This window comes from Canis lupus, chromosome 8 (assembly GCF_003254725.2).
Source record: "Canis lupus dingo isolate Sandy chromosome 8, ASM325472v2, whole genome shotgun sequence".
NCBI lineage: Eukaryota > Metazoa > Chordata > Mammalia > Carnivora > Canidae > Canis > Canis lupus.
This window is the reverse complement of record NC_064250.1, coordinates 12,226,822-12,240,396: the sequence shown is the minus strand read 5'-3', so window position 1 is coordinate 12,240,396 and position 13,575 is coordinate 12,226,822. Positions and strand designations below refer to the sequence as shown.

Below are 13,575 nucleotides of genomic sequence, written 5' to 3'. Positions count from 1 at the left end.
TAGCTCTATCATGGTAACAATCCTAAGAAGGAATTGCAACTTGCCTTTGGTAGTTTCTATGTAAGCTTAAGCCTCTCAATAAAATCTAGACTCACTATGGTATAAGACCAGCTGAATCAAGGCCAACTACCCCATTTTCTAGACAAACTAAGGACAAAGAAATGTCTTGTTCAGTCACAAAGATTTGAACTCAGAGTGTCCAATGCACTGACCAAGAGCATGCTATTAGTAAGGCTCTGAAGACACACTGAAATGGCTGGGATTATCAGTATCCATTGTATTTATACATTTTGCTGGATCCACTGGCCTTCTCTGCATGTATTATACCTTTATTATAGGTTCTCATAACTCCCTACAAGAGTCCCTTTCTCTAACTTCTGTCAACATTTGAAGCAGATGTTTGTACAGCCAAAAATGTAGTGACTTGCAACAAGAAGTTTCAGTCTGACTGCCTGCTAGATGTAAATCACACAATAACACAGGCTGAACACCTTAACACAGATTTTCTGCAACTTTGGGTATTCAGTGTCCATAGGAGAGCCAATGCAGGGCATGCTAGGTTGGGTATCAACTAAGAAAATATTACTGCACCACTTTACAAAAGGTCCTCTGTGTGCCCATAGTGAGGTTCACCTGCATCTGCATCCTCATTTTCTGTCACAGCTCTCTGGAACATACTGCATTTTACACATTTTGTTATGCGATCTTCATGTCTCTTTTCAAAATAGAAAATGATAGCAATTTTGCTTTTATGCTAAAATTCTTGTAAAAACCTGGATACTATTCATCTATTTTTATTGAAGAAAGCCAATATTTTAAAGTATTTATATAAAACCCAAACTGTGTACACAGTCTGTTTTCATCATCAGTGCTGATATTCAACACAGCCTTATTTCCTAAACTGTAAAATTATATATGAGTGATGTGCTTTAATTACAAAACACTACTGAAAAATATATTTTTAAGTCTCTGTAGTGCTTTGGGAAGTGAGGACTATAAACTCACAAATTTTAATTTCCCTCTAATACTTTGTACAGTATTCACCCCTTGAGCACTTGCTCAACACCCAGTGATTGACAGTCTCAAGGGACAATGGCAGAAGAGCACAACAGTGTTACCTAATGACTGTGCTTTAGTACTTCAGTAACTTTTTCACTTTAGTAAGTGAAAATTGGGCTATTCTATACAGTCTAGTCATATTTTCCCCACTTTAAGTACACATGGTCTTGGAGATAGTTATTTGCAGATAGAATTTAACCTAATTCAGCTTTACCAATCTTATTCATTCTAATCTTCATAATAACATTGGATTTCTTATATACAAACTCCAAATTTCTTATTTCTAATGACTTCTGACATAATGGTTATAGCTGTATCATGCCTTAAGCCCCCATTTGAATCAGAAAGACACCTAATAAATTACATGGACAAATCAATCAAAACAATTATTTAACTAAACTGACCAGCTGTTTGATTAGGTAAGTCGAAAAATGGCTGAACAACAGTCCTTTGTAGACAAAGCCTTAATCATGTTTCTCTTTAGTAAGATTCTCTATCTATAGAAGACTCCGAATAGCCCTAGTTTGGATCATTTGCTACATTAAATTGAGAAACCAAGGGAAAATAATAAGCCAGACTAAGCCGATGACTTGTAGGACTGTACATTTAGTTCTATAGCATTATGCACAATGCAGAGAACAATATACATCCATGGAAACCTAGCAAATTACTCACCACTGCACCCCTAGCTGGCATACAATTTAGGTATGCTGGCTATCACAGTAAGTAGATTACATGAACACACATTAGCTCTGAAGATGATAAAAACAAAAAAAAAAAATTTCAGAAAGCACATTACCTGCCCTTTATTTTCAATACACTTTTAAAACCAACTCAAGCCTCAACCCATTGCCACTAGTAATACGTGGCTTACCATGTGGGTTCTAAGAAAAAGTCCCTAAGCCCTTTCAATTCTAAAGCTCTTCACAGAGCTTGGCCAACTACAGTGTGCAAGTTGGATCCAGCTTGCTATCTAGGGAGAATAACCAGGATGTACAATTGTGCTCTTGTGACTCCTTATTGATGACAATGGTCGTTTATAAGCTTAGGAAAATCGTGTAAACAGTTTAATGAATTTTCTTTCTTCCATATCCTGATGGACATGGCAGCTGTCAGTTAATCACATTTCTTAAACAATACAACCAGAAAGGAAGCTCTAGAAAAGGATGAGCCTATAGAGCCTCAACAGTGACCAGGTGAAAAAGTAGGAAACTGGGACAGAACGAGTTTCCGTTTGGGTAGAGGTCTATTTTTCTCATGTTTCTGACAGTAGAGTGCATTATAGTGCTTTAAAAAAATTACCTTTTTATTTTGGAATAACTTTAGATCCACAGAATAGTTGCAAAGTTAGGACAGAGTTCCAATATACCCTTCACACAGTCTCCCATAATTTTAGTATTTAATGCCTTAAATGACTTTTTTCATTGTTATAACTCCTTTGCCTTTGAATAGCCTCAAAATATTTCGTGAATTTGAATTCCCTAACATTTGTTCTAAAAAGGGCTCGTCTCTACACAGGAGCCATACATGTGCATGCATGTTCATGTATATATAATACAAATGGAAAAAGGTGTTACGGACAGCTGGTGACATGAACTGAACTAAGAAAGCAAATGCTCTTTTTGTAAGATTTTATTTATTTATTTGACACACAAAGAGAGAGAGAACACAAGTAGGGAGAGCAGCAGGCAGAAGGAAAGGGAGAAGCAGGCTCCCCGCTGGGTAGGGAGCCCAAGAGGGGCTATATCCCAGGACCCTGGGATCATGATCTGCCAAAGGTTAAGTCAGTGAGCCACCCAGGCACCCCAGAAATACTCTTTATTATGGAGGAACATGTGCTGAATTGGAATTTCATAGGTCCAAACCCTACTTCCAAGTCTGTTATTGACTTTATTTATATCACTAAAGTTCTCTATCAGTTTTCTCCACACAATAGCAGGGGGACTGAAACAGAATATCTGTATGATCTTAAACCCCAAATTCTCTTGGCCTTCTTTTCCTGCCCAGGCTCTGACATTTGCTGACATATTATGGACCCAGAAAGGATGTGAAAAGCTGCATCAATCAGTATTCAAAGCCACATTAGTTTTACAGGTGGAGGTCACCACATGTTTATTAAGGCACAGCCAAGAGTTATGCACAGTATCTAGAAAGCTGTTTCTGAAAATTAAAGCCACAGTACAATTTCAATCATATAAAGCAGTCAGAGGTGACTCCTTCTTTGCTATTCCCATGAAATATTGTTATCTGCAGAGCACTGAAACTATATATTGTGCTTTGCAAGAGGTGAGAGGGCTAACAAAAACACATCAAAGAAGTCCAGCCCTAAAGAACAGGGCACATAAACTTCAAAGTCCTAAATAAGTGAGTACAATGTAGTAAGGCAATGCCGTGACTAAAATATTACATTATCAAGAACTGGTAGACTTCTTAAAATAAGTTGAATGTGACATGGAATGTAAGTACGTCCCCTATGATTTTGCCAAGAGTAAAAAGCAAATCAAAAGTATATAAAGTTTTAGATTCATATTTTGTCTTTATCATATAGTTGGCACTTGGCTTGTTTACTTTAAATTTTCACTGTATGCTATGTTATTTTTCATCTCTTTATAATAATTGTATGTTGAAAATCTTGATAATCAACAGATAAAATCTTTTAAGATAAATCAACTACGTCATGTATTTTTGAACCCAAAATGCCAGGGAGACAGGATACCTCCATGTAAAGAGGAAAGACATAAAAGAGAAGAAAAAGAGAAATATTAGCAGAATAGGAAGAGATAGAGAACATGGCTTTTGAAATTACTAATAAACAGCTTTAAAAACTCCAAGGGTCTCAGGAGAAACTAATTTGAGACAATAATTGCTAAAGCCTTTCTAAAAAAAACTGGGGTTTGGGGTTACCGACTAGCAATAACCCAGACCAGAACCACTCACAAAAAGAAAATTCAAAGGAGAAACTGAGATCTAGAAAGGACTTTATAACCCAAGTCACATGGTTTAATTTTATCAAAAGCTTTCATCTTTCGTCCTTTCCTCCCTCCCTTCTATTTTTATTTCTCAATAAATGATAAATACCCCCAAGGCCTTATACTTTCTCCCTATGCCCCCATCTGTTGCGGGGACTTAGTAAGAGAAGGTACTCAGATATTGGTTGAATGAACTTGAATTTATACACCCAAGACATGGGTTTCTTGAGACTATTGTTTTTAACCATCAACTCATTAGCCCATACATTACATGAAAGAAAAATGTTGGAAGGAGAAGGCAGTTCATCTCAGGGTGGGAGGAACCATGCCTTCTAGCTTCTACTCAATACACTGTTTATTTTCCCTTTGGTTTCACACTATTCCCATCATTCTCCCTCCATTTTTCTTCTACCCTTTCTTTTTTACTCTTTCTTCATCCTAGGCTCTTAGACCCACCCACAGTTCTCATCAGCATTATTCAGCTTGCTAATAGCTATCCCAAGATATAATGTGGTACTATATAATTTTAAAATGTGGTTAAAGACTTTCTTTCCTGGGCATTGTACATGGAGATATATGTACATGCATACGAAGTCCCAGACTGTTCCCTCAGATAGCTCACAGTCTAAACATAGAGATAGGTATGGTAAGAAAAGAATTATGAGTTGATACTAAAAAACAACAGAAGATTGTGAACAGTAACATTAGGAACAAATGAATAACTCTGGGGAAGGAGAGAAGACCAAGAAAGTGACATGTGAGCTGGGTGTTTAAAGATGAACAGGGATTCAGCAAAACCGAAAGAAGGAAAAGGGCATTCTAGTTAGTTGATGGGATGTACAAAGGCACAAATAAGTGTTTTGAGGTATTCAGTATTGCTAGGGAAAGAGGATAGCAGATAGAGGGACAGACTGATGAATCCCAATGCAGAATGCAAAGGTACATGCATACCCTTTCCTCCACATCTCCACAAGCTTCCACAAAAATTGCTTAAGAAGTGTTTCACTCATCCCTTTTCCCCCTTTGCCATAACCATGAAAAGAGCCTCTCCCAAATTTCTGCTGTCCCCTGACCAAGAGCAGATCCAAGCTGAAACCTGAAGAGCTAGAGCTGTGGCAGGAAGTAAGCTATCCAGCTGAGCTCAGCCTAAATCTGCCAACCCCAGGAATGAACCATAGCAACACAAGGAGTAAAAGCTTTGTGGCATGCTGCTGAGATGTTCTGATTGCCAGTGGCACTGGCAATGGCACTGGCAATGGCTGACTAGTACACAAGAGTATGCATATGGTCTCGGCCACCACTCTCACAAATAAGCTTCCCCTGAACCAGTTTTTGGAATTGAGGGTAGTTCTGGATGCACAACAGTGCCAGGTGCGCTGAAAGTAATGGTGACCAGTCCAATTCTCTAACAGTGGCATGCGGCAAGAAAGCAGCAGTGCTTCTCCATGCTTCATGCTGAAGGTAGCCTGGAGCCCCCTCTGTAGACAGCAAGGCTTTTCCTGAGAAAATGTAAAATTGCACAGAATTATAGTCTCAGACACTTACTCTGCCATCATCAGATCCACATTTGTCAGAAAGCCCTTCATGTCTAGTGTCAGAGATGACAATCCTAGGGAAGCATGGCGATATAAACAAGACTTGTCCTATCATGATATAAATAAAATAAAGTAAAAGGTCAGTTCTTCAATGAACTTCCTTCCAAAGTCATAACTTCACTAGAAAGAGACAAAAGGATAGCAACATATAATTAAAAAGCCTTCCTGGAAGCATATCTAAGAAAAGGCAATTCTATTACATCATATTTCCATATACTAGTAAAACCTGGCACTCACTACCAAGAAAAACAAGAGTGGACATTGAGAGCTCAGCTTTTGGATGGCCCCATTTCCATTTGAAGCCATCCTTGACTTTGAAGATTTTATCTATCTATCTATCTATCTATCTATCTATCTATCTATCTAAGAGAGAGCATGAAGGAACATGAGTGGCGGGAGGAGTAGAGGGAGAGGGACAAGCTGACTCCGCACTGAACATGGAGACTGATGCTGGGCTCCATCCCATGACTCTTAGATCATGACCTGAGCCGAAACCATGAGTTGGACACTTAATGAACTGAGCCACCCAGGCGCCCCATGGTGCCACCCCTGATTTTGGATTAAGCTAAGTGAAACCAGAGACTAAAGCGGGGAGTTGGGCCCCCAGTCTATGGAGGTAGAGGCAAGAATAGAAATCAAATAAGAAGCAAATCTGTCTTCCCCTATAGGGAAGCTTCTGCTCAGAACCTAAGGGATCAGTCTGGGTACTACCATTTGCCTACACAATAAGAAAGAATGCCACAGGCTGGTGTACATGCCATGCAGATTCTAAGAAATTGCATTTTATATGTTTTTTTTTAAATAATGAGGAATAGGACCCTTACCCCCAAGTATGAGTGTCAGTTGGTAGAAGTAAGTATGTGTCCGTACACAGTAAAAATGCCAGAAGAGGAAGTGGAAAACCTTAGAGCTGCTTAGACCAAGAACAATAATCACGCAGACAGTCTTGGGTTCTCCACCTTCTATGGAAACAGAGCCATTTTTTATGAAATGCTATCTAAGTTTTAGGCATAAACATTATGATAGTAATTCAGTGTTACTCTGAAGGATGTCCTAGATTCAGTTGCTACACATGACTGTTTTAAATGGATCCCTTAAACATGATTGCTACAATGTGGTCTTTGGCAAAGGATGCCTCATGCATTCCTTAAATAAAGACCTGCAGATCTCTCCTCTCAGAGATATCAACCATTTAATTCACAATAGGAGCCTGAAAGAGTGAAGAAAAATTCTATAAACATAGTAAAGATCTTCCTTAACGTGTTCAGCCAATTTTAATCACCAGTTGTCTTGCAATATTTTTCACCTGTTTCCTTCAAGGGCTAAAAATGTCTTATATTTTACATATCTTAGCATCATTGCCTGTCACACAGATACACAAATTGTTGTTTAAAACCTGCAGTGCTTAAATTGAAATAAAACTTATGCTTACAGTGGTAAATATTCCTGGATTAATAGAGTTGTAGCAGATATACACCAAAATTCAACTGAAGTCCGTGATATTAAAAAGACAGAAAATTTATCTAGTTTTAGCAAATGTCAAATCAGCAGCTATTGCTTTTAAGATTAATAAAACATATAATGGTTTCTAGATAGCCTCTAAATAGAGATTACTATGAATGGAGAAGTGATTTACCAACAGTCACCACAATGAGATTTCTTTAAAGGTTACAATCATCAGTTATTTAGCTGAAACACTGCTGAGAATACCTGGTCATTTCTTGAATAATGCATAATGTTCATTGTAGATTTGATCTGTATTATAACAATACAGATATTTCTAAAATAATGGAAAAAACTATCTGTTACCTTCCAATTGCTTAACATATCATTTCCATGAAGTAATTGACTCAGGACACATTATACACTGTCACCTGAGTGTTCTTTCTGCAAGCATAACTTGTAATAATCTATATACAATGGGCATCACAAAACAAACTCATCAACCTTTATAGACTTTTAAGAAAAGATGTGATGAATATGGGGCAGAGTGAAGGGCCTTTCTGAAGCAGTAAATTAAAATGATTAAGTTTCTATATAGTTGTGTGGGACAAATTTAAATTCAAGCTTTGAAATTTAATTATTAACATGAACAACTCATCACATTAAAAAAAAAAAAACCATTGCCTACATGGTGTAAATACTTTTCATATAAATTTCCAAATGCCTTTAGGTTTATTCAAGAGACTGCTTGGAGAAGCACAAAGTATAATGTCTACCGTTTTATTGTTGGATTATGAACTGCACTTCACATGACGCTGCAGGCTATTTATATAAGCTTGTTTATCCACATGAACTTCTTCAAGGGCACAACATAGAAGACCTTAATAAATTAAAATGAATTTCTTTTGATGTTGTTTCATGAATGTTTGATCAGAATGAGTAACAGGTTTGCATTAAAGAATGGGAGTAGAGCAATAAAATATACATATATTGTACAGCAAAACTAGCTTACAAAAAGTGCCCATTGCATCCTAGCAAGTTTAGAGAGCCAGTGTAAACTGGATAAGAGTCACTATGCTTACACCTTCACTATCATTCGTTTTTAGTAGCGGGAGTACACGCGTACTAAATTGGATGCTCTGCTATTATCTGCGTGGAATTTTCAAAGTAATCAAATCTGTTATCTCCCTCTAGCCTCCTAAATACCCATTTCGACCTTCCCATTTCCCTCACTGACATCATCATATCCTTCCATAGCCTGAAATGGCCATGACAGCAGAGACCATATTTTATCTTTTTAATCCATCTTTATCATAAGTAGTTACAGAGTTTCACTGATTGAAGTCCATAAAGTAAAAATAAATTATCTTTTGTAGCCAAAAGCTTAGAGAATTCTGACCTATAATATTCAATAAAGGGGATGCAAATCAAATACCATTTCTAGAATCAATACGATGTGATAGAGCACTAGACAGAAAGACAAGACAATGGATTCTAGTTTTAAATTTGCTAATACTTCACTCTAAATGTTATTTCTAGATCATTTCCCTCATCTGTAAATGAGGTTCTGCAGGAGCTAGAATTTTGCATCACTAAAAGGTCATGATTCTAAAAGCGGGGTTATCACCTCACAGGAGAATGGACAAACCATGGGACCATTTTTCTACTCAGGGAACCACCAGTACCAAGGCAGCCTATCAACTGCCAACTCCTTTAAATTAAAAAATGGAAATAAAAGATAACTGTGCTAAACAGCTTAAGACAAATCCAGTCCCTCCACCAACTGCATTTCAAAGTGAAGCCTAAGAATGTATTTTGCACAGTCTGTGACTTTTGACCTATTACACCTACCCTTATCATCTTGTATGATTCAGAATAAACATGATGACAGTCTACTGAATAAATTCTTATGGATATGACATGCTTATTAGATTATATTCACATCTTTAGTTTGGGAAAATCTGCTACAACTTTAGCATCTGGAACATCGATTGGTACATTACTAAGTTGACATCTACATTTTTACAGGAAGATGGGTGGTGAAAGGACTGCATGAGTATGTCTTGGTTTATTGGGACTTTGATACCATATACTGACATCCTGCCCTTCTTCTCAACTTCTCAGTGTCATTCTTCTACTCTAGATCAACAATCTGTGAACTATGGCTTTTGGGCCAAATTTGGTGGCAGCTGCCTATTAAGTTTCATTAGAACACAGCCACACCCTGTTGTTTACACATTGTCTATGGCTGATTTCATGCTACAATGGAAGGGTTGAGAGTCTCTCCAAGCCTAATATATTTCCTGTATTGCCCATTACAGAAGAATGTTTGCCCTGCTCTAAAGAGAAATAACCTATTACAATTTAAATTCTAATTTTCCTTCTCCCATAAGCATAAGAAATACAGTTTGTAAAAAAAAAAAAAAAAAAGAAAAGAAATACAGTTTGAAAGTACCAAGGTAGAGATATGAATGGATTCACACATGCATGCGTGTGTGTATATACATGTATATACATGTTTATATATACACATGTATATATATATGAATATATACATACATATGTAATCACATCTCTTAGCACACAATTGTAAATAGTGACTGCTTTTAATCCTTAATTTTAATTTGAATCCTCTAGGAGGTTACAGCTTCCCACTAGAACCCTTTCCTACAACAGCCAGGAATACAGAGACTTCAAAGGTAGTCGTTAAGGTATAATCTCTTAATTTAAAGAACCTAGTTCCTCCCCCAGAGTTGCCTACAATTTTGCCAAATGTCCGAGTTTATGCCCACCAAGGGTCTAGATACAAGGTCAGAGCAAAAAAACTAGCAGATCTCTTAAGTCCAATGCCGTGAATAACATGTCTTTAAAGATAGAAAATCAATGGCCAACACCACATATACACCAATAAACATATGCACGGATATTCATATGCTAAGCATGCTATAAATTACTAGAAGTTTCACTAACACAAAAGAAAATACCTCTCTTACATATCAGAGTGAAGAAGACCTAAAATTTTTAATAAGTTTTAAGAGTGACTGCATCAAGGATTTGAAGGACAAATAAATGTTTATATTTAAACAATTTTTAGACAATATGTATTGAGACTTGAAACATTGATATGTGAATTGTTTATTAGTCAATAAAATCATTACTCAAAATGCCTTCTACAGTTGGACTCAACTCCCTTCCTCTCTTTGGTTACTAAAGACAGAAAATATTAGTTCCACCCTTTAACAAATATGCTTATACTCCACCCATCAACAATAACTTGCATGTATTAGCATAGCACAAATTAAACCCGAGAAGCACTTTAATGTAAGTCATCTCATTCTCATTTCTCTGAAAGCTTATATAAAGTGATAGAATATTTAGGCTGACAGACTTTTGGTAAATAAAAAAGAAATAGAAGAGGTTTATTTCACCTTCACATGGTGTCTTTCTCATGCAGAGTTCAGATTTCCACATTTGTATCCCTTTAAAGGATTTGATATGCAGGAAAAGAAGAAAGGATGATAGTAAACATTTTATCTTAGAGACACCTACAGACCACCATATTCCAGAATAAGCATGGGCTTAAAACTTACCTTTTACTGATGTGTTAGGTGGAGGGCCTTCCATTCGCAAGTTCCATGGAGGGTCCCCTTGGTTAGCAAAGTCCCTCATTTTCAGATAGCTAATTGTAAGTCGAATGATGGATGCCTTGTCAAGCTGGCTAGTGATGGCTGCAGGAAGAGGCAACAACTTGGCCAATTCATAGAACTCAAAATTTTCTTTTCCCCGGCGGGAGCGAGCAGCATCTCGGGATTTCTCCTTTCTCAATGCTTGTAAACTGCAATCAACGGAGTGAAAAAGTGTTCTTTAGAACAGGTGCTTCTGACCATCAGATAGAAATTGTGTTCTTTTTGTTTCCTTTTTTCCCCAGCAAAAATCTACCAAAGTCTTTCAAATTCTAGCACCATAGTAAAATGAATTCTAGACAATGAACACTAAAACCACAAATTCTACCCCCGGACTTACACTCTATAAACTTACTTGCAATGAATAAAAAACAGTTTGCTCATTAGGTTTTCTCCTCTATTTGGCCATGTGTTATAAGATGTGTTCTTTGTTTCTAAGACCTAAAATTTACAGGTAATGCTTGCTATTATCAGCTATAAGCAACTGAAGGGATGAGACTAGTATTCATGTATCTATTCTTAGGCTAATGATTTTGTTCATTTAACTGTTATCACTATGGGATCTTAAGCCATCAAAAGCACTCATTTTTTAAAATGTACTTCAAATGTCATCTTGGGGAACAAAGGGTAAACATCAACATTTTATTTGTTGGTTCTATGAAGGGTGTTTATTGTGCTTCCAGCCCTCAATAAGTATCATACCTTAAGTCAGATAGAGAAAACATCCCACTGAAAATGAAGATTTACATGTAACTTTATAAATGTGCTGGTAATTGGTCGATAAGAGATAATGTCAATTCTTTATGAATGAATATACATTAGTAGATGGATAGATTCTTTAAGATACTAGAGAATAAAATACATTACCCAGAAAAGTCAAACTTGAAAATAATATAAATTTAATGTTGAAAGATAAAGCCCCATATGGGTTATTAAAATTTATAAACATTATAGACATATTACTTCACAGAAGATTCAACAGGTGGGATCCAGCATTTTCCTTTTACTATTCATGTGCATTTCTGTTTGAAGTTTGCCCACATTGCTGAGGGCAGAATTGGCACAACTGAAGTTGCGTTTGAGCCTCTGACAGAAGTCCACCGATTCTGAATTGCTCTGTTTTATGTCTGACAAGAAATGAAACTGAAATCAGACCCTGATGATAAGTAATTGGGCAATATTTACAGTATCAAGGTACTATTAAAATCATTTGTAAGTGGCAATTTTATGGAACTCTGAAAGTGTTTTAAAATCTTTGAATCTGGCTTTCTAGTTTCCTATTATAAAATAACAAGAAAGAAAGAAACAAGCAAGGAAGGCAGACTGGACATTGGATCAAAATGGAAGACTCCTAACTTTGGGAAACGAACTAGGGGTGGTGGAAGGGGAGGAGGGCGGGGGGTGGGGGTGACTGGGTGACGGGCACTGAGGGGGGCACTTGACGGGATGAGCACTGGGTGTTATTCTGTATGTTGGCAAATTGAACACCAATAAAAAATAAATTTATTATTAAAAAAAAAACAAAACCAAAACAAAATGAGTTCAGGAATGTGGCTCCGATTTCTACTAGTATAATACAGACAATAACACTTCGTATTACATTATAGCATCCCGGATGTTTTTCATGGTAGAAACACTGTATTCACTATAGACATTTAGAATATCTGAGGATCTACAAAATTTAAGTAATGCCATCACACTCTGGTCAAATAAATACTTGCTAAGCCAATATCCCAACCAGTTTCACTCTATTAATAAAATATTCTACATTAGTTAACTAACCAATTTCTCAGTACTAGACCAGTTAACATCATTTTCAGCATCATAGCTGTCTCAGATGATAAACCTTTGTCTCTTGAGGTCTCAAGTGATAACCTCAGGCAGAAACATCACTAATTCACAAGGAGAAAGCATGGTAATGCCATTTATTTCTCCCAAATCATAGCTGGCCTTCATGCAATTTTATAAATAGTAAACTCTGTCTTGTTGAAAATTATGGGGCAGCCCGGGTGGCTCAGCAGTTTAGCGCCGCCTTCAGCCCAGTGCCTGATCTTGGAGTCCCAGGATCGAGTCCCATGTCAGGCTCCTTGCATGGAGCCTGCTTCTCCCTCTGCCTGTGTCTCTGCATCTCTCATTCTCTCTCTCTCTCTCTCTCTTTCTCTCTCTCTCTCCCCCTCCCTCCCTCCCTCCCTCCGTGTCTCTCCTGAATAAATAAAAAATCTTTTAAAAAAAGAAAATTAGTAAATAAAGTGAGAGATGCCTTAAAATCTGATAAAGTTTAAGTATAACCAGGATCTAGGTCATCATCTTAGGACAAAAGAACCATTTCTATCCCTCCCTTTATATAATAAAGGTAATATATCTAATATCACTTAGGTCAGCTGTGCCAAAAGAACTATGTCCTTTGACATGTTTTATCTATCTCTTGTAGAGTTCAATGGTACAAGTTCAGTGCTTTGCTCTTTTTGTGTTCTTTTAATCAAAGAGTACTCCAGAAGGTGGGCTAAACTTAGAATTTTTGTTGTTGTTCAGTAAGTGACTATAATGGAGCTCTAGGCAAAGGTTATAAACTCAAGGGCTCCCTGGGTTAAGGCAGGGAATGTCAATGAGTGAAGAGGCCTGATGGTCTCTGTGGGGACCTGGAGGACAACAGCTCAGGCAAAGGGACAACATGCACAGTTTCAGGTGACTGCTGTTCTAGAGGAAGGCACACCTGGTGTTGCCAGTTTTCCAGTGCTGCTATTTCTAGAGAACAAAATCTGAATTTTTACATGGAATTTCCAATTTTATGTTATGTTTTAATTTTACATTAACTGATTAAACTTT

The 13,575-nt window shown here is 37.1% G+C and overlaps 1 protein-coding gene across 6 annotated transcripts in view; it reads right to left on the bottom strand.

The window, feature by feature from the left end:
- The window catches only part of NPAS3 (neuronal PAS domain protein 3), an 853,690-nt gene that overhangs the window by 578,737 nt on the left and 261,378 nt on the right, over positions 1 to 13,575 (bottom strand). For 4 of the 6 annotated variants that reach the window (XM_049113041.1, XM_035719983.2, XM_025444087.3 and 1 more), the window contains one exon: positions 10,657 to 10,901. In XM_049113041.1, coding sequence (XP_048968998.1) covers positions 10,657 to 10,901 — 245 coding nt within the window. Of the gene's footprint in view, positions 1 to 10,494; positions 10,546 to 10,656; positions 10,902 to 13,575 lie in introns of all 6 variants that reach the window. The other 2 variants (XM_049113038.1, XM_049113040.1) reach the window with 1 other exon arrangement.